This window comes from Elephas maximus, chromosome 18, assembly GCF_024166365.1.
Source record: "Elephas maximus indicus isolate mEleMax1 chromosome 18, mEleMax1 primary haplotype, whole genome shotgun sequence".
Taxonomy (NCBI): Eukaryota; Metazoa; Chordata; class Mammalia; order Proboscidea; family Elephantidae; genus Elephas; species Elephas maximus.
The window spans coordinates 10,555,937-10,576,271 of NC_064836.1; the positions used below are offsets into that span (position 1 = coordinate 10,555,937).

The 20,335-nt window shown below is 44.2% G+C and overlaps 1 protein-coding gene across 1 annotated transcript; it reads left to right on the plus strand.

The window, feature by feature from the left end:
- Positions 1 to 611: 611 nt before the first annotated feature.
- TIMM17A (translocase of inner mitochondrial membrane 17A) lies at positions 612 to 19,865 on the plus strand. Its single transcript, XM_049858099.1, has 6 exons — positions 612 to 680; positions 6,895 to 6,994; positions 7,132 to 7,195; positions 10,406 to 10,534; positions 11,426 to 11,536; positions 18,962 to 19,865. Exons 1-6 carry the CDS (start codon positions 655 to 657, stop codon positions 19,045 to 19,047), a joined length of 516 nt encoding a protein of 171 aa, XP_049714056.1. The 5' UTR covers positions 612 to 654; the 3' UTR covers positions 19,048 to 19,865.
- Positions 19,866 to 20,335: the final 470 nt, after the last annotated feature.

Below are 20,335 nucleotides of genomic sequence, written 5' to 3' on the forward strand. Positions count from 1 at the left end.
AAGAGAAAGATGTGGCAGTCTGCGTAAAAACTACAGCCTTGACAATCCTATGGAGCACTTCTATTCTGTCCTATATGGTCGCTATGAGTCAGAATGGGCTCGATGGCAAGGGATTTGGTTTTTTTGTTTGTTTTATCTCAGGCCACTGACAGTTCAAAAAAACGAAAAAGCAAACCCACCGCCCTTGAGTTGATTCCGACACACAGTTACCCTAACCCTATTACAGGGCAGGGTAGGACTGCCCCACAGAGTTCCCAAGGCTGTAAATCCTTTTTTTCCCCCGGAGGGGCCGGTCGGTTCGAACCGCCGACCTTTCGATTAGCAGCCCAGCTGTTAACCCACTGCGCCACCAAAATCCGTACCGCTATCTCAGTGACCGGGTAATCTGAACACCACCCCACTGAGGAAACCCCGCGCACACACTGCCTACCTCCGGCGCCTCCGAGAGCCTCGAGGTGCCGGAGCCAATGCCGCGCCCCCACAGCGTCCCCAGCAGTCACGGCTCCCATTGGCTGAGGGAGGAAACGGTAAACCAATCCGCATGGACTTTACCCTCCGCCTTTCGGGATCACTTCCGGCGCTGGGGTCAGGCTCCGCCCAGCCTGCCCGGCTCCGCCCAGCTTGCCCCGCTTCGCTCGCGCTGCTGGAGTCAAGATGGAGGAGTATGCGCGAGAGCCTTGGTGAGCCTTATCCGCTGTCCTTGCCTTTCTCCTGCCCTTCTGCCCACATCCGCCTTTTTCCCTTTTCTACGCCCTGAGGTACAAGCCGAACTCGGCCGCAGGCTCGTCGATATAGGCTTGGTAGCCGTGGGCAGCGCGGGCTTGAGCGGCCAGTGGGATCCTCAGCCCTGTACTTCCCGGGCCGCGTGAGCGCCTTGTCGGCCCAGCCCAGCGCCCCGGCCACCTTGCGGCGAGTGGTCAGGAGACCCAGGCTCGGACGCATGGAGCCGCGGAGCCTCCTGGCAGCCCGGGCACAGTCGGCCTTGTGCGGGGTCAGTAGTGCTCGGCTCGCTCGGATGACCTTGGACACGGCTCTGCGTCTCGCTTCGCTCAGTTTCTGCATTGAGAAAGGGGAGATAGGCCTCTGAAGCGGTGCCGCTGGCTTGAGACTTACTCATATCGTGATATGTCTCCGCAGGATGAAGGTTTTCAAATGAATAGAACATAAGCTTTACCCAGAGAGTCTGGATAAACCCCTTGTAGGCTGGAGCCTCCTTTTCTGGCTTGGAATTCTCCCTTCGGGGGGGGGGGGGTGCAAAAATGACCTGGAAAAAGGGATAGTAGTTTGTGTTTCCTGAAAAGCCATGAGCAAAAATTCATTCATTCATTTATTCAACGTTTTTTGATTGAGGGCTCTGTGCCCAGGCATTGTTAGGCTCAAGGAATAAAAATATGAATAAACCAGACACTAACAAAACCGTTGCCGAAGTCGATTCCGACTCATAGCGACCCTATAGGACAGAGTAGAACTGCCCCATAGGGTTTCCAAGGGTGTAAATCTTTATGGAGGCAGACTGCCACATCTTTATCTCGCAGACCAGCTGGTGGGTTCCAACGGCCTACCTTTCCATCAGCAGCCCAGTGCTTAATCACAGCATCATCAGGGCTCCTCAACCAGACACTTAGTTAATTATGAAACAATGTAATTGCTGTCAGAAATCCAGGTTGCCTGAGTTTTAGGCTTCTGGGACCATAAGTGAAAAACCAGCTCTTGTTATTTGGTCTTATCCACTGTTGTGTAAGAGCAAGAACTGAGGTGTCCTCAAGTTGTGAAAGTGTCCAGGATTTTAAATTATTAACCTTGTCAGCATGTAGCCCTGTTGCTTGCTTTGTGTCCCCTGCCCCTTAACAGGTATGCAGGATATATGTTTCAGCCCCTCCCAGCTCTTTTAAACAACCTTCACTGAGGCATTGTCCCCCTTACACTGGATTGTACTCAGATTGCAGCTTTCAGCACATTGTAGAAGTTGACACTGCTCTTGGATGGTGTATGATGACACAGGTTGGCAAGAGGGTAAAATATTTACCTTTGTTGGATTAAAAGTTATAAGAATAATGGGTTTGGATTTACTAATTCACTAGTACCTACTTTTTGCTTTCTCTTAGTATGGATGTCCTGAAGCAGTACAGTTTTCTGGGCAGCTTTGCTGTCAAAGCTGCTTTATCTTCTGACGGCCTGTTTTTATATAGTAACAGCATTTCCTCAAGTCATCCCAGCTCAAAACTACAAGCATATTTTCGTACAATACTTATCTTTTCGTGACTGACTTTTTTCACTCGGTTTTGAACCACTGCTAAGAATTTGCATTTCTAACAAGTTTCCAGGCGATGCCAATACTGCTGGTTAGGGACCAGTTGTGAGAACCACTAGTAGAGCAGTGTTTCTCAGAATTTATCATACGTAAGAATCAGCTGGAGATCTTGTTAAAATGTAGATTCTGATTCAGTTTATCTCGGGTGGAAATGCAAATTCTCAGCAGGGCTTCAAACCAGAATGAAGCCCTGATTTCACTTAGCATAATGCTTTCAGGATTCAGCCATCTTGTAGCATGTATCAGGGCTTCGTTTGTCTTTATTGCTGAGTGACAGTCTGTGGTGTGAATATGCCCCGTTTTGTTTGTCCATTCACAGGTCGAGGGGCGTTTAGGTTGTTTCCGCCTTTCGGCTGTCGTGAATGCTGCTGCAGTGAATATCCGAAATACTCCTTTTTATCATGTGTTCTCAAAAACCCTTAGACCATGTGATAATAGTGGAGAGAATATGGGCCTTTGGAGTACTAGATGTTGCATTTAAATTGATTCTACTAGTTACTGCCCGTATGATTTTGGACTAGTTACTTAATCTTTCTGAGCCTTGGTTTCCTCACTCGTAAAATGAAGAGGATAGTACTCGTTTTTGCAAAGTTAAAAGATTTTGGACTGTATATGAATTAGCCTAGCTTTCTTGGAATTCATAGGTTTTATTTGAGTTATGGGACACCTAAAACATAGTTGACCCTTAATAAATGGTAACTTTTAAATCTTATTACTGTTAGTTACTGGCTCTCTGTTGCCTGCATTTGCCTGACATTTACCTTAAGAGTATGGCTTCAGCCTTTTTTTCATATAGCCCATTATTTCCCATAGGAACATTTATTTGATTTAGCTAGACTATGTTCGGAAACTTTTTCCATCCTGCCTTTGTTTTGGACATCCTGTCTTGAATACGGAAACCCTGGTGGTGAAGTGGTTAAGTGATACAGCTGCTAACCAGAAGGTCAGCAGTTCGAATCCACCAGGTGCTCCTTGGAAACTCTATGGGGCAGTTCTCTGTCCTATAGGGTCACTATGAGTAGGAACCGACTCAACGGCAGTGGGTTTGGTTTTTGGTATCTTGGATACTGTGGCTGCTCTCTGATCTGAATCCTGCCGTTCTTCATCAGTTATTTTAATGCCCATTTATTTTAGCTCCAGCTAATTAGTGAGATCAATTAGGCAAGACGACAGATCTTGAGCTTATTAGACCCCTACCCTAAACATCTGTCAGTGATTTCCACGTAATATTCTGTAAACAAACAAAACGCCATTGCTGTTGAGTTGATTCCAACGCATGGAGACTGTAGACAGAGTAGAACTGCCCCATACAGTACTCAAGGCTGTAAATCTTCACCGATCTTTCTCCTGTGGAGCGGCTGGTGGGTACGAATTGCTGACCTTTCACTTTGCATCTGAGCACTTTAACCACTGCGCCATCAGAGCTCGTTATAGTCTGTAAAAGTTAAGCCTAATTGATCAATCTTAGGGCAAAAAAAGATGCTGATTCTTGCCTCTGGTAAATTGCCGGGGAGGAGGTATATAAATTGAAGTAATAAACTTTCTTTTAATGTGAAAAAAAGTTTGTGGTAAGAAAAACTCAAGCGGTTGGGTATTGGCTGTTATTAGTTGCTGTTGAGTTGAGTCCACTCATGGCAGGCCCATATGTGCAGAGTAGAACTGCTCCTCTGGGTTTTCAAGGCTGTGACCTTTTAGAAGCAGATGATCAGACTGTTCTTCCGAGGCGCCTCTGGGTGGGTTCGAACTGTCAGCTTTTCAGCTAGTAGCCAAACGCTTAACTGCACCATTCAGGGACTCCTTGGGTATTTTTAGCAGGTCTGAAATCATCCAACTCCCTCCTCCATCCCTGTATCCTGTCCTTTTTCAGCGGAGAGAATGTTTTGTTGCAGAAGTCATGGCAACCAAAGGGAACAGTCCGTGTGATGTGAAGGCCGTTGGATAACAGAGCTTTGATTTGTTTTTTAATCATTGAAGATTTGGTTTTTCTATTACTCACAAGTACATAAGTATCTATAGAGCAAAAAGCTAGCATACTAGATGTTTTGTTTGTATTTTTAGGTTCCATCATTTAAAATTTTTATTGTTAACCTTTTGATTATAAAATATAACCCATGTAATTTTTCTGTTCTTTTAATAATTATGTTGTTGTTGACAGTTGCCGTTGAGTTTATTCCAACTCATGGCGACCCCATGTGTGCAGAGTAGAACGGCTCCATAGGGTTTTCAAAGCGGTGCCCTTTCAGATGCAGATCTCCAGGCCTGTCTTCCCAGATGCCTCTGGGTGGGTTTGAACCACCAACCTTCCAGCTAGTAGTCAAGCGTTGACTGGTTTGTACCGTCCATAGCTAACATCTGTTGAGCACTACCTGCCAGTCACTGTCCTTAAATGTTTTTGGTTTGGCCTTTAATCCCCACCCCAACCCTATGAGGTATTATGTTCACTTGGTGGATGAGGAAACGCTGGGATTTTGTCACTTGCTGCAGATCATGGAGCTAATAAGTAGTAAATCAGGATTTAAACTCAGGATTGGAACTAACCTAATAGCTGCCTCCCATGGAACAGAATTCATTCATCTGGGAAGAAATTTTGAAACGCGATGTATAGGCTCTTCCCACTGCCCAGCATCAAATGAATACCCAGCAACATTGACTGAGGATTTGTAAAAACATCTGTTTTATTTATCTATTTATTTATTTATTTTTGAGTGTCCACATAACATAAAGACTGCTTGTCTGCTCTTTCCTGGGCCACTGTAGCTGCACATATTATTCCTGCCTCATTCCTGGTTACTGACCCACCACTCACAGAGGGATCGCTACTAGTTCATTCTCCTCTACCTTCCCTCTTTATTTCCCACTAATGTTCCTACCATTTTCAAGAAGTTTTCCCAATTCTTTGTAGTCCTTCAAGGCAGTGCTTCTCAAACTTTTAATCTGTAATCAGGTCACCTGTGGATCTAGCTAAAATGTAAAATTTTGATTTGATAGGTTTGGAGCGGGACCTAAGAGTCAGCAGTTCAAACAAGCCCACAGGTGTTGCCGATTTTGCTGGTCTTTGGCCCACACTTTGGATAGCAGAGCCACAGTGAATCCTGCAGGTTGAATTATCTACTGCCTGATGTATGTGCTGGTTCAGTGGTCGAATTCTCACCTTCCATGTGGACACCCTGGAGCCCTGGTGGCTCAGTGGTTAAGAGCTTAGCAGATAACCAAAAGGTGGGCTGTTTGAATCCACCAACCGCTCTGTGGGGAAACTCTATGGGGCAGTTCTGCTGTGTCCTATAGGGTCACTATGAGTCAGAATCAACTTGATGGCAGTGGGTATGTGGGACACCGAAGAAGATTTATGCCTGTGTTTTCATCTGGCCGATGTACCTCACGCATAGACACCCCCCATCTGTAAATGGAGCCTTGTGTGTTGCTATGATGCTGAACAGGTTTCCACGGAGCTTCCCGGCTAATAGGGACTAGGAAGAAAGGCCTGATGATCTACTTGCAAAAATCAGCTAGTGAAAACCCTGTGGATTACAGTGGCCTAATCCTCAACCAATCATGGGGATGGCACAGGACCTGGCAGCGTTTCATTCCGTCTTACATGGAATTGCCATTAGTTGGGGGCTGGCTTCACAGCAGCTAACAACTGCATGAGATAGTCATTCTCTACAAGGTCCTGGTTTCTATCATTCTTGAAAAGGATACAGTGTTTTGACTTCAGGGCCTTGTATTATATTACCTGGCAAAATCAGAAATTACTCATTATTTAAATTCACCAGCAGCAACAGAATATACTGAATTCGCAAGTTTATGTGAGGAGGTAGATTGCCCACAGGTTCACTATAGCATTTGTCCTTTGGACTATGTAAAAAAAATTCTTTTACTTCTAGTGGTTTGAAAGTGAGTTTAACTACTCACACATGGTTCTCTGAGCCAAGTTCGTAGAAGAATAGTTCTATTCTGATCGGGCTGCTCAAATTTCACTTTGTCATATAGGTGGGGTGCTACATTGGGAACCTCGGTTTATAGATTTAACTCTAATTACTGGGTATTAGAGTATCCCAGTGTCGTAAATGGATCTGAAACAAACTCCAGTGCTAAGCACTTACTTGTCCTAAGTAACCCAGAAAGAATTTCAGACTTTTAAAAGTTTCGAAAATCTGTTTTCTTTGGTAGTTATTGAATCTTCCTTCTTTGGGTCTCAGTTTTAAATTTTACTCATTTTGGAGAGCTTACCTTGATCACCAAGAGACTGAATCGTCATTGTTGATTATAGTGTTACTTCCTGTGTACTTGTTCATTTGCTTTTGACACAGTGCCTGGCATATAATAGATACAATAATTGCTAAATGAATGAATAAAGTACTGTTAAGAGTAGGCAGTTAACGCCAATTCCTTTCCTTCTAACTTAGATGATTTGGGACTAAATATGAATATGCTCAGAATCCTTTTTCTGTTTATAATTTATAGGCCAAATGCTTATTGGTCACAGTGGGCCCTGAATTGGAATCTGTTGCACACCTTACTGCCTTAGCAAAGAAGGTTTTATGGATTATAATCCATCTTTGTTTTCGTCCCTCTATTCTTAGTCCCTGGCGCATTGTGGATGACTGTGGCGGGGCCTTTACGATGGGCACAATAGGTGGTGGCATCTTTCAAGCAATCAAAGGTTTTCGCAATTCCCCAGTGGTAAGTGGGTGAACGGCTTTATTTTATCATCACTTGAAACCTCAGTTTGATAACATCATTCATGGTCCCACCAGTGGGTTGGAAATGTATTGTATTTCTAATACGTTGTATTTTTGGTTACTTCCCTTTCCTTATAGGGCGTCAACCACAGACTACGAGGAAGTTTGACAGCTATTAAAACCAGGGCTCCACAGTTGGGAGGTGAGCAGACTTTTTCCATTTGTCCTCTAGACCCTTTTTCCTATTTGTTTGAAGATGGAGCTCTTTTTTTCTTCTTTAGATTATATCAATTAGTGATTTTTGTTTTCTCAAACAATGTGTCACAAGCTAATATCCCTATCGGTTCATCTTCATTTATGGTTTATTTAGAAAGTTAACTTCAGTTGCACCCATTTGAAAATGTTATCTCTGTCCTTCAAAATATATATTTTTTCTCCTTACCCAGAAGAAAGACAGTGTCTTTAAAGGTTAGGTTTGTGAGGGTCAGGAACAATAGCTTCAGAGGTCACATAAAGCTAAAGAGAATGTGATCTGAGGGATTGGGGTTTCATAGAAGGGAAACTGGTTGGGTTTTTCTCCAAGGTTAGCTTTTAGATATTTGTAGAGGTCAATTAAAAATTTGAAAATATTCTATTCATTACACCTTTTAAACTTGGTCATTCAGAGCCTGGAGAAGGGAGATGATAAAAAAGCTTGGAGGTTATAGTCAGTTACAAAGGTTGGAGAGACAATATGTGAGATAGGAAAAAGACTATTCTTTCAGTCATTTCTTGGAAATTCTGTGGGTCAAAAGAGATACCTTTCTTTTTGTTTGTAGCATATTTTTCTTTGGAAGATAATAGCTCACAGCTACCATTATTGAGTGCTCATTATGTGCCAGGCGCTATGCTAAGTGTTCTACAGCATTATTTCATTTAGTCCTCACAGAAACCTACGAGGTGAGTGCTATTATTATCTCCATCTTCCAGACAAGGACATTGAGGCTTGAGGCTTGAAGTGATGAGTATATTCATTTCCTTTTTTTCCCTCTAATAACTATGCACCATGAAAAGTAAATAGTGACAGAGTTTCCTTTGTTTTCATGATCTCCATATTATTCAAAATGATACTTAGTACTATAAAAAAAAAAAAAAAAAAAAAAAAGTACTATAGTACATGCCAAACCCTAAACCTCCAGTATCTCCTGAAGTCTTAAGGTTTTTACGTGTTTTTTGAGAGGCTGGTTATATCTCCTTATGCATTTTCAATGAGTAAAAAACAATCAGGTAACTGTCACAGCCAAGAGAAGCCTAAGGAGGCATGATAACTAAATGCAGTGGGGTATTCTGGATGATATCGTGGAACAGAAATGGATATTAGGTAAAATCTGAGGACATCTGAATTAAGTGTGGACTTCAGTTAATAATAAGGTGTCTGTATTGATTCATTCATTGTGACACGTGTACCATGGTAACGTTAGATGTTAGTGATGGGGGAAACTGGTGGTGGGATATGTGGGAACTCTGTACTGTCTTCACAACCTTTCTGTAAGTCTAAAACTATTCTAAAATAAAAAGTTTATTTAAAAAAATCACTGAACTATAAAAATCACTGAACTAGAGGGAAGAGGAAGCAGTGGTGTGAGTGAACTGGAATCATCCATGTTGAGTCCCTGGCATCAGCTTTTTTACTTTCTCTGTTTCCTATGCTTGAGCCCATTGTTGCAGCCACTGTGTCAGTCCATCTTGTTGAGGGCTTTCCTCTTTTCCCCTGATGCTCTTTTTTTTTTCTTTTTTACCAAGCACGATGTCCTTCTCCAGGGACTGATCCCTCTCGACAACACGTCCAAAGTATGTGAAATGTAGTCTCACCATCCTTGCTCCTAAGGAGCATTCTGGTTGTACTTCTTGCAAGACAGATTTGTTCATTCTTTTGGCAGTCCATGGCATATTCAAATATTCTTCACTAATACAATTCAAAGGCATCAGTTCTTCAGTCTTCCTTGTTCATTGTCCAGCTTTCACATGCATATGAGGCAATCTAAAACACCATGGTTTGGGTCAGGTGGAAACAACATGGCTTGAGTCAGATGCACCTTAGTCTTCGAGGTGACATCTTTGCTCCTGAACACTTTAAAGAGGTCTTTTGCAGCAGATTTGCCTAGTGCAATGCATCTTTTGATTTCTTGACTGCTGCTTCCATGGGTGTTGATTGTGGATCCAAGTAAAATGAAATTCTTGACAACTTCAATCTTTGCTCCATAAATGTGTGTAGATTTATAAATACACATATACCACGTGTATATGCACACATAAATTTGTGTTTATTACTGTGTGTGTATACATACTGAAAACCCTGAGTTCATGCTAATACTTCTAACTCCAATCCAGCCTTGCAGGGTTCATTCTTATTTTCTCCCTTTTTTTATTCTTATGCTTCTCTATATCCTCTGCTTGGGCTCTGGCCCTTCCAGGTGGCCCTTCCACGTGGATACACATGGAACACTACATACCAAGCCATCTTTCCTTGTGGTCCCCTCCTCATTCTGCTTGGGCTTTGACACTTTGAGCTAGGCTGCCCGGGGGCATGGACACCCTCCTCACCCTGCTTGGACTCAAACTCTCCACTCTCATCAGTAACTGTAGCTTTCTGCAGCAGGGATTTCAGACTCTCAGGAGGAAGTGGGAGACTTTGAAAAATTTAGAGAGGTAGTTCTAATATACCTAGACCGCATATCTCCCCCAAGGCATGGAATGACTGAGGTGCAAGAATGAAATGGTTTAAGTGCAAAGGAATCTGCTGATTTAGGGTTGTTTTAAGTTTTATGCTTGAGAAATATAAAGGATAAAAAGGAGGAAGGAAAGGTAATTTCTATCCCCTTTATGTTCCATAGCTCTTACTATTTGTATTCGTCATTTGGCACTTCAGCACGTATTGGTTTATGCCTATAATACGTTCCAGCATAGCTGGGTTTCTTTTGTATTCCAATTGGTGGTTTTCATAGAGTAGATGTTCAGTGACACTTAATGAAGAAAGGAAAAAATAGAGGTAAGGTAGAGCTATAAAAGAAAAAGAAGATGTGGAAACAGGGTAGATTTATTTATTTGTTGCTTTTTAAACAAGGATACATTGTTCTGAAAGGGGACTTGAATATTTTTACACATCTACATCCTAACTTTCTTTTAGGCTTTGGACCATTGCTAGTTTTCCAGGCGTTATAATATAATCTAGGGCTTTATTAAAAAGATAAGGATTCTGATTTCTGCTCAGTGCTTATTCAGACGTGCATTTGCATGTATTTGTTTGGAGTATGAGAGTTTTTAGAGTAGAATGAATGTAGGTATTTAAAGTTATTTTTGACTATAACAGTTTAAATATAAGATGAAAAATGACATTTAAATTTGCATTGTACTTTTTTTTTTTTTTTAATAGGCAGCTTTGCAGTTTGGGGAGGTCTGTTTTCCATGATTGACTGCAGTATGGTTCAAGTCAGAGGGAAAGAAGATCCCTGGAACTCAATCACAAGTGGTGCCCTAACAGGAGCCATACTGGCAGCAAGAAGTAAGCAATAGCATGGGTGTGTATGGTGATTAAAGGGGAAAACATACATAAGGGAACTCCACGTTTGAGAATGAGAGAGGTTGGAGTTCTTACCTTTTTACATTGCACTGGTTAAAGCGGTTTGAGTCCCAGTCCTGCCATTTACTAGCTGTGTGGCTGGGCAGTTTGTCAAACTTTTCGTGCTGTAGTTCCCTCATCAGTACTATGAGATTAATAATAATACCTGCCACAAAGGATTGTTAAGAATAAAGAGCTTAGAATCATCTTTTGAATCTTTGGGACAGAGAGCAACCCAGAATTTTTTTTTGGACTCTGTGACCTAGGCCAGATGTTGGCAAACTTTCTGAAAAGGTCCAGATAGCAAATATTTCAGACTCTGTAAGCTATGTGGTCTTTGTCACAGCTACTCAACTCTGCTGTCATAGAGTGAAAATAACCATGTTCTTAGTTGCCGCTGAGTCAGTTCCAACTCATCATGACCCCATGTGTGCAGAGTAGAACTGCTCCATAGGGTTTTCAGGGCTGTGATCCTTCAGAAGCAGATCACTAGGCCTGTCTTCTGAGGAGCCTCTGGGAGGGTTTGAACCATCAACCTTTTGGCTAGAGTCAAGTGCTTAACTGTTTGCACCACCCAGGGACCCTGAAAGCAGCCATAGACAATACAGAAATGAGTGAGCGTGACTGAATTCCAATAAAACTATTTACAAAACCAGGTGGCAGGCTGATGTGACCTGCGGGCTGTAATTTGCTGACCCTTGGTCTTGGCCAAGGAGAAAGAGAAGGCTTGTAAAATGGAAGGATCATGTAGTCATATGGAGAGCTCTTTCCTTTATTATATCTTACATTACACTAGATTTCTATTAAACTAATCTCTGTTACTAATACTTTCAGATGGACCAGTGGCCATGGTTGGGTCAGCTGCAATGGGCGGCATTCTCCTAGCTTTAATAGAAGGAGCTGGTATCTTATTGACAAGATTTGCCTCTGCGCAGTTTCCCAATGGTGAGTCTTCTTTCTACTTAATATCACAGCTCAAACATTTTGGAGTAGTTTGGATGCTTAGAGAAAACATTTTGTCTGCTAAAATGTGAGAGGTTATAGTTTCTGAGTTATGTATTAATATGCAGTGTTCATGAGGAATATGATAATAGACTGGTTTATTTGAAAAGGTAGATATGGGTGCAATCACTATGTTTATGGATAGATGAGATTATTTCAATAGTGTTGATTACTGTGAAGAAAATAAGAGTGGTAGAAAGTGGCAGAATGTTTGGGAGGGCCACTTTAGGATTCACAGGGAAAGTGTCTTTGAGAAGTTGGTAATATAATTTGTTGCTAATTGTTCCTATCTTTTAATAGGGGAAAAGTTAAATTGTAAGCTACATGATTATTACATGGTCATGGAATATCTGTTTGGTTGTTATCTTGTGCTGTTTCTTATAACTATTAAAAACTTCAGTTGTCCTTTTGGCCAAAGCTTCTGTAGAAGAATCCTGATCAAAAAGGGGAAAATGCAGAACAGAATTTCAAATCTCATGGACTCCAAACTTTCTGGAGCAACGGACGGTGGGTGAACCCCTGAAACTATTGCCCTGAGATAATCTTTAAACCTTAAACCAAAAATATCCCTGGAAATCTTAAACCCAAACAGTAGTTTAGATTAGCTAGTAAAAAACGTCTGCCTGAGGAGTATGCTGTCTTAAGAACTAACTGTACAGGATCTAATTGACAACAGCAACTCAAAAGATTAGACAGGAACCTTACAGGACAGTGAGTTTATGTTCACGGGGGAGGAACAACTCAGGAAAGGAGGGTGAGAATGGTTGTACAATTCAAAGAATACAATCAGTGTCACTGAATTTTACATTTAGAAACTATTGAATGGGTGTGTATTTTGCTGTGTATATTCTCAACTGCAGCAATACCCCCAAAACATCAGTTGTCTAAGTGAGAATATTCCATGACATCAGAAGGAAGCAGAAGGATATTGTGAGGATCACAGTGGTAAAAACTTGACCTGCTGTTTTGGGGGAGGAAGTACACAGAATAGTGAGACAGGTTGAAAACAGGGTTTTGAACGGGCTAAAAACGGTTCAGTAATTGCCATCATAAACAAGGGCCGTATATGTGTTGCATAGCAACCAAATTTGTTGCCCGTAGGATTTTGACTCAAGGAGGAAGAAAACACTGTTCCCTGCTCAAAGATGGCAGATGACTGCACCACTTCGAATGTGTCACTCTCCGCAGTCCTGCCAGTAATGTTGCTCTTCGAAAGTCCTGCAACAGTGCTTCCTTCTGAAAGTTTCCGGAGCATGATGTGGGAGATTAGATTGTTGGCAGGACTGTGGAGAGTAACACACATACAAAGCAGCACAGCTGGCCGTCATCTTTGAGCAGAGCACAGCTGTTTCCTGCTCAGGTCAAAATCCAGCAGGCAACAAGATTGGTTGCTGTGCAACACGTAAGTGGCCCCTATTTACAGCAGCATTTACTGAACCATTTTAAACCGGTTCAAGGCCTGGTTAAAAATTATTTTTGGACCTTGGAAAGGATTCAATATAAAGTTAGGAATAGATCATACCTCCCAATTTTGATTTGATTTCCCTGAGGCACCTAGAGAGAGATTCAGTATCTTTTTGGCACGATTTTCACACACACTGCTCTCTAGATGATCTAGATGACCTCATGGACCCTTCCACCTTATGTTTTTGCTTTTCGGTCGTTACTTCTGAGTTAACATTATTATGATGGTCACTTTCTAATTTTGCTTTTCAGTTTGTTTTTACCGTTTCAGTGTGAAAGAGTTCAAATAAAACATCTAAAGAGTTCTGTATTTTCAGAACTTCAGAAATTGATATAACAAAATATTTGTATTGGTCTTGGTTACCTTGCCTTAGGCTTTTTTTCTCCTTTTGAGTGATCAGAACTTAGCATTTAGAAGTAGCCTAAGAGAAGTACATTTTGTTTTAGAAAGGAGATGTAGTTCTGAAAAGCTGTGTAGGAAGAAAATCTTTGAAGAGTTAATATTTTTCCAATTAACTTACACGAAAAAGTTCTTAATACAGTGGAAAAACAATTAAATAGAAATGTATTTAACAGTGGTTACCTTTATCTTTTCACCCAGTATCTTCTCGAGTGTTTTTTAATGAACAGGTACTGATTTTATAGTGAAATAAAAATGTAACGTTGGAGTAAAACACTTGGAAAGCTTCAGGGGATTTTACCGTTGCGCCTTTTCTCTCTTCCTTCCTTCTAGGTATTTTTTAGTCTGCTTCAGTTTCCCTAAAGGAAAAAAGAATGATTATTCCCATAAAAGCGTTTTTTAAAGAACCACAGTTTTTTCTTCATTTACAGGTCTTCCCATCCTTTGAAAACTAAAGATTGTGAGACTGTTCTACAGAGGGTTGGGATGGGGGATATCTTTTCATGTTTCAGAGCTCATTCTGTGTGTAATTGGTTATGTAAATTGGATTACCGAGTTCTCTTAAAAGATGGCTAAGATACCTATGCTTTGTGAAGATAATTTTAAATAGCTACTGAAAAATATGTCAAGAGCTGGGAGAGGGTTCCTCCCGTCTGGATAGGTGGCAGCGTGGTACAGCAGTTGCTTTAGAAACTTGAACCTTGCTTCTTGCCGTAGTTGATCCATCTGGCTTTCCTGGCGTAGCAGGGAGAGCTGTTCACTCTGGTCTTGCCGTAGTTGATCCATCTGGCTTTCCTGGCGTAGCAGGGAGAGCTGTTCACTCTGGTCTTGCCGTAGTTGATCCATCTGGCTTTCCTGGCGTAGCAGGGAGAGCTGTTCACTCTGGTCTTGCCGTAGTTGATCCATCTGGCTTTCCTGGCGTAGCAGGGAGAGCTGTTCACTCTGGTCTTGCCGTAGTTGATCCATCTGGCTTTCCTGGCGTAGCAGGGAGAGCTGTTCACTCTGGTCTTGCCGTAGTTGATCCATCTGGCTTTCCTGGCGTAGCGTGGGAGAGCTGTTCACTCTGGTCTTGCCGTAGTTGATCCATCTGGCTTTCCTGGCGTAGCAGGGAGAGCTGTCCACTCTGGTCTTGCCGTAGTTGATCCATCTGGCTTTCCTGGCGTAGCAGGGAGAGCTGTTCACTCTGGTCTTGCCGTAGTTGATCCATCTGCCTTTCCTGGCGTAGCAGGGAGAGCTGTCCACTCTGGTCTTGCCGTAGTTGATCCATCTGGCTTTCCTGGCGTAGCAGGGAGAGCTGTTCACTCTGGTCTTGCCGTAGTTGATCCATCTGGCTTTCCTGGCGTAGCAGGGAGAGCTGTTCACTCTGGTCTTGCCGTAGTTGATCCATCTGGCTTTCCTGGCGTAGCAGGGAGAGCTGTTCACTCTGGTCTTGCCGTAGTTGATCCATCTGGCTTTCCTGGCGTAGCAGGGAGAGCTGTCCACTCTGGTCTTGCCGTAGTTGATCCATCTGGCTTTCCTGGCGTAGCAGGGAGAGCTGTCCACTCTGGTCTTGCCGTAGTTGATCCATCTGGCTTCCCTGGCGTAGCAGGGAGAGCTGTTCACTCTGGTCTTGCCGTAGTTGATCCATCTGGCTTTCCTGGCGTAGCAGGGAGAGCTGTCCACTCTGGTCTTGCCGTAGTTGATCCATCTGGCTTTCCTGGCGTAGCAGGGAGAGCTGTTCACTCTGGTCTTGCCGTAGTTGATCCATCTGGCTTTCCTGGCGTAGCAGGGAGAGCTGTCCACTCTGGTCTTGCCGTAGTTGATCCATCTGGCTTTCCTGGCGTAGCAGGGAGAGCTGTCCACTCTGGTCTTGCCGTAGATGATCCATCTGGCTTCCCTGGCGTAGCAGGGAGAGCTGTCCACTCTGGTCTTGCCGTAGTTGATCCATCTGGCTTTCCTGGCGTAGCAGGGAGAGCTGTTCACTCTGGTCTTGCCGTAGTTGATCCGTCTGGCTTCCCTGGCGTAGCGTGGGAGAGCTGTTCACTCTGGTCTTGCCGTAGTTGATCCATCTGGCTTTCCTGGCGTAGCAGGGAGAGCTGTCCACTCCGGTCTTGCCGTAGTTGATCCATCTGGCTTCCCTGGCGTAGCGTGGGAGAGCTGTTCACTCTGGTCTTGCCGTAGTTGATCCATCTGGCTTTCCTGGCGTAGCAGGGAGAGCTGTCCACTCTGGTCTTGCCGTAGTTGATCCATCTGGCTTCCCTGGCGTAGCGTGGGAGAGCTGTTCACTCTGGTCTTGCCGTAGTTGATCCATCTGGCTTTCCTGGCGTAGCAGGGAGAGCTGTTCACTCTGGTCTTGCCGTAGTTGATCCATCTGGCTTCCCTGGCGTAGCGTGGGAGAGCTGTTCACTCTGGTCTTGCCGTAGTTGATCCATCTGGCTTTCCTGGCGTAGCAGGGAGAGCTGTTCACTCTGGTCTTGCCGTAGTTGATCCATCTGGCTTTCCTGGCGTAGCAGGGAGAGCTGTTCACTCTGGTCTTGCCGTAGTTGATCCATCTGGCTTTCCTGGCGTAGCAGGGAGAGCTGTTCACTCTGGTCTTGCCGTAGTTGATCCATCTGGCTTTCCTGGCGTAGCAGGGAGAGCTGTCCACTCTGGTCTTGCCGTAGTTGATCCATCTGGCTTCCCTGGCGTAGCGTGGGAGAGCTGTTCACTCTGGTCTTGCCGTAGTTGATCCATCTGGCTTTCCTGGCGTAGCAGGGAGAGCTGTTCACTCTGGTCTTGCCGTAGTTGATCCATCTGGCTTTCCTGGCGTAGCGTGGGAGAGCTGTTCACTCTGGTCTTGCCGTAGTTGATCCATCTGGCTTTCCTGGCGTAGCAGGGAGAGCTGTCCACTCTGGTCTTGCCGTAGTTGATCCATCTGGCTTTCCTGGCGTAGCAGGGAGAGCTGTTCACTCTGGTCTTGCCGTAGTTGATCCATCTGGCTTTCCTGGCGTAGCAGGGAGAGCTGTTCACTCTGGTCTTGCCGTAGTTGATCCATCTGGCTTTCCTGGCGTAGCAGGGAGAGCTGTTCACTCTGGTCTTGCCGTAGTTGATCCATCTGGCTTTCCTGGCGTAGCAGGGAGAGCTGTTCACTCTGGTCTTGCCGTAGTTGATCCATCTGGCTTCCCTGGCGTAGCAGGGAGAGCTGTTCACTCTGGTCTTGCCGTAGTTGATCCATCTGGCTTCCCTGGCGTAGCAGGGAGAGCTGTTCACTCTGGTCTTGCCGTAGTTGATCCATCTGGCTTCCCTGGCGTAGCAGGGAGAGCTGTCCACTCTGGTCTTGCCGTAGTTGATCCATCTGCCTTTCCTGGCGTAGCAGGGAGAGCTGTTCACTCTGGTCTTGCCGTAGTTGATCCATCTGGCTTTCCTGGCGTAGCAGGGAGAGCTGTCCACTCTGGTCTTGCCGTAGTTGATCCATCTGGCTTCCCTGGCGTAGCAGGGAGAGCTGTCCACTCTGGTCTTGCCGTAGTTGATCCATCTGGCTTTCCTGGCGTAGCAGGGAGAGCTGTTCACTCTGGTCTTGCCGTAGTTGATCCATCTGGCTTTCCTGGCGTAGCAGGGAGAGCTGTCCACTCTGGTCTTGCCGTAGTTGATCCATCTGGCTTTCCTGGCGTAGCGTGGGAGAGCTGTCCACTCTGGTCTTGCCGTAGTTGATCCATCTGGCTTTCCTGGCGTAGCAGGGAGAGCTGTTCACTCTGGTCTTGCCGTAGTTGATCCATCTGGCTTTCCTGGCGTAGCGTGGGAGAGCTGTTCACTCTGGTCTTGCCGTAGTTGATCCATCTGGCTTTCCTGGCGTAGCAGGGAGAGCTGTTCACTCTGGTCTTGCCGTAGTTGATCCATCTGGCTTTCCTGGCGTAGCAGGGAGAGCTGTCCACTCTGGTCTTGCCGTAGTTGATCCATCTGGCTTTCCTGGCGTAGCGTGGGAGAGCTGTCCACTCTGGTCTTGCCGTAGTTGATCCATCTGTCTTCCCTGGCGTAGCAGGGAGAGCTGTCCACTCTGGTCTTGCCGTAGTTGATCCATCTGGCTTCCCTGGCGTAGCAGGGAGAGCTGTTCACTCTGGTCTTGCCGTAGTTGATCCATCTGGCTTCCCTGGCGTAGCAGGGAGAGCTGTCCACTCTGGTCTTGCCGTAGTTGATCCATCTGGCTTTCCTGGCGTAGCGTGGGCGAGCTGTCCACTCTGGTCTTGCCGTAGTTGATCCATCTGGCTTCCCTGGCGTAGCAGGGAGAGCTGTTCACTCTGGTCTTGCCGTAGTTGATCCATCTGGCTTCCCTGGCGTAGCAGGGAGAGCTGTTCACTCTGGTCTTGCCGTAGTTGATCCATCTGGCTTTCCTGGCGTAGCAGGGAGAGCTGTCCACTCTGGTCTTGCCGTAGTTGATCCATCTGGCTTTCCTGGCGTAGCAGGGAGAGCTGTTCACTCTGGAGCACAGGGGAGCCGGCCTGTCGTCTCTCACACCACGTTTGGAGGTTCTCCAGTACTCTCATGGGAATTAGGCAAATCTAGAAAGAAATTCAGATTATAGCTCTAATTCAGCATATTATTTGTATTGAGTTAGTTGATGACTCTCCACAGACGCTTGCTCTTTTTAATTATATCATATTCAGAAGATTTTTTTTAATATGTATTTTATTTATTTTTGGTGGCAGTAGTCACAACCAAACATATATCCATTCTCGTTTTTTGGATAAACAACTCAATAACATTGGTGATATACTTCACATTGTGTTATCATTCTATCTCTACTCATAGTGTTTCGTCACCATTAATTTGGCCTCTCTTCTCCTTCAAGTTCTCATCTTGCTTTACATTAACTGCTATTAGTTTACACACCTACAGATAATTCTTTTTAACCTGGAAACCCTGGTGGCGTAGTGGTTAAGTGCTACGGCTGCCAACCAAAGGGTCAGCAGCTCGAATCTGCCAGGCGCTCCTTGGAAACTCTATGGGGCAGTTCTACTCTCTCCTATAGGGTCGCTATGAGTCGGAATCGACTCGATGGCACTGGGTTTTGTTTTTGTTTTTTTTTATGCCTGAACCCTGGTGGCATAGTGGTTAAATGGTATGGCTGCTAACCAAAGGGTCGGCAGTTCAAATCCACCAGGCACTCCTTGGAAACTCTATGGGGCAGTTCTACTCTGTCCTATAGGGTTGCTATGAGTCGGAATTGACTCGACGGCATTCGGTTTGGTTTTTTGGTTTTATGCTTAAGGAAGATATTCTTTATTAATTGGGCTAAACCGTTGTTTAGTTTAATTATGGCTTCATGGGGATAGTTTCAGTTCAGGGTTTAAAGATTATTTCCAGACATTAGATTGGGGGATTCCCCCAGTCTCAATGGATCTAGTAAGTCTGGTTTCCATAAAAGTTGAAGTTCTATTCCATGTTTTTCCTCCTTTTGATCAAGATCCATCTGTTGGGTCCTTGATCAAAATGCTCAGTAGTGGTCATATTCAGATGATTTTAAAAATACTTTTATTTCTTAACTGCAGGTCCTCAGTTTGCTGAAGATCCCTCCCAGTTGCCTTCAACTCAGTTGCCACCCTCACCTTTTGGAGACTATCGACAATATCAATAGGACGGTGCCCTAGGATTTAATGGAATGAGCTATGTAGTTCAAGAAGGATTTTGGAAGACCAAGTTACAGTCTGTTTTTAAAACCATAGGTGGGACAACTGTGGCCAAATAGGCTATAAGAAGACATTTAGAACTTTTTTCTATTTAAAAGAACATGGGGAGGGGAGAGGTATTAAAAGATAATACATTTATTTATTGACACTTGGATTGAATTTGTGATCAAAATAAATGTCTAATATCCTAAAAAGAAAATATAATGAATGCTTAGAAGATGAAGGACCAAAGGACAAATAACAATGCAGCAGGACCATCGTTTCCTTGGGGACTTCTCTGCCGGGTTTTGTGTGTTCTGTTATTCAAACAATAAAAACTCCTGGAACTTGCTCTTTCTTTTAAGATAAGTTGCGGAGTTCTACTTTTCATCCTCGAATACTTCAAATAACGCAAAGTACATTTAAAACTGCATGTTTTATAGTTAGTACCTCATCCCACTTGCAGTGTATTGTATATGAGAAGAATTACGCAGAGTCAACGTGGAGCGTTTCACAGTAAAACACTTTATGGACAAAAGGTTATGGTACATGTTTACTTTGAAAGTAACGTGTGCTATGTCTTGGTTTGGAGGATGTTGGCTACAAAGCTGTCTTACCTTTAGGGCTTCTGTGTCTTGATTCCTGGTTGTCAGAAACCTCACCAGAAACAGTTTGCTTCCAATGTACCCAGCTCTGTATGAGAAGAATTGATAGAGGGTGCTGTTGGCATTGGCGAAATATGGTGTTGGTTGTGTGCTTGAAAATAAAATACATGCTGTTTTCAATGTGTTTGAAGTCCCCTGGAGCTGATCTTCATAAAGGGTGTGTTTTGGGATCCAGCTGGGCCTGGAAAATAGATTAGCGTTTCAGAATAGGTCATTTTCCTGCTTGTGTTGCAATGACACGTGGCCTTGCAGAAGGCATGTTAGTAATTCCCCATTTGCCTACATTGGCGTGTGAAAAGGAAAAGAAATCTGAGTGTGTACTGTCAGCACACACTTGTCTCCCAGCCCAGCACCACACACCAAGCCAGCAAATCAAACCCATTGCTGTCAAGTCGATTCCAACTCCTAGTGAGCCTATAGGACAGAGTAGAACTGCCCCATAGGGTTTTCAAGACTAAAAGCAGGTAGCCACATCTTTCTTTGGCAGAGTGGCTGGTAGGTTCCAATTGCTGACCTTTCGGTTAGCAGCTGAGCGCTTTAAGCACTGTACCACCAGGGCTCCCTGTGTTATGCACAGTAACTGGTTTGATTG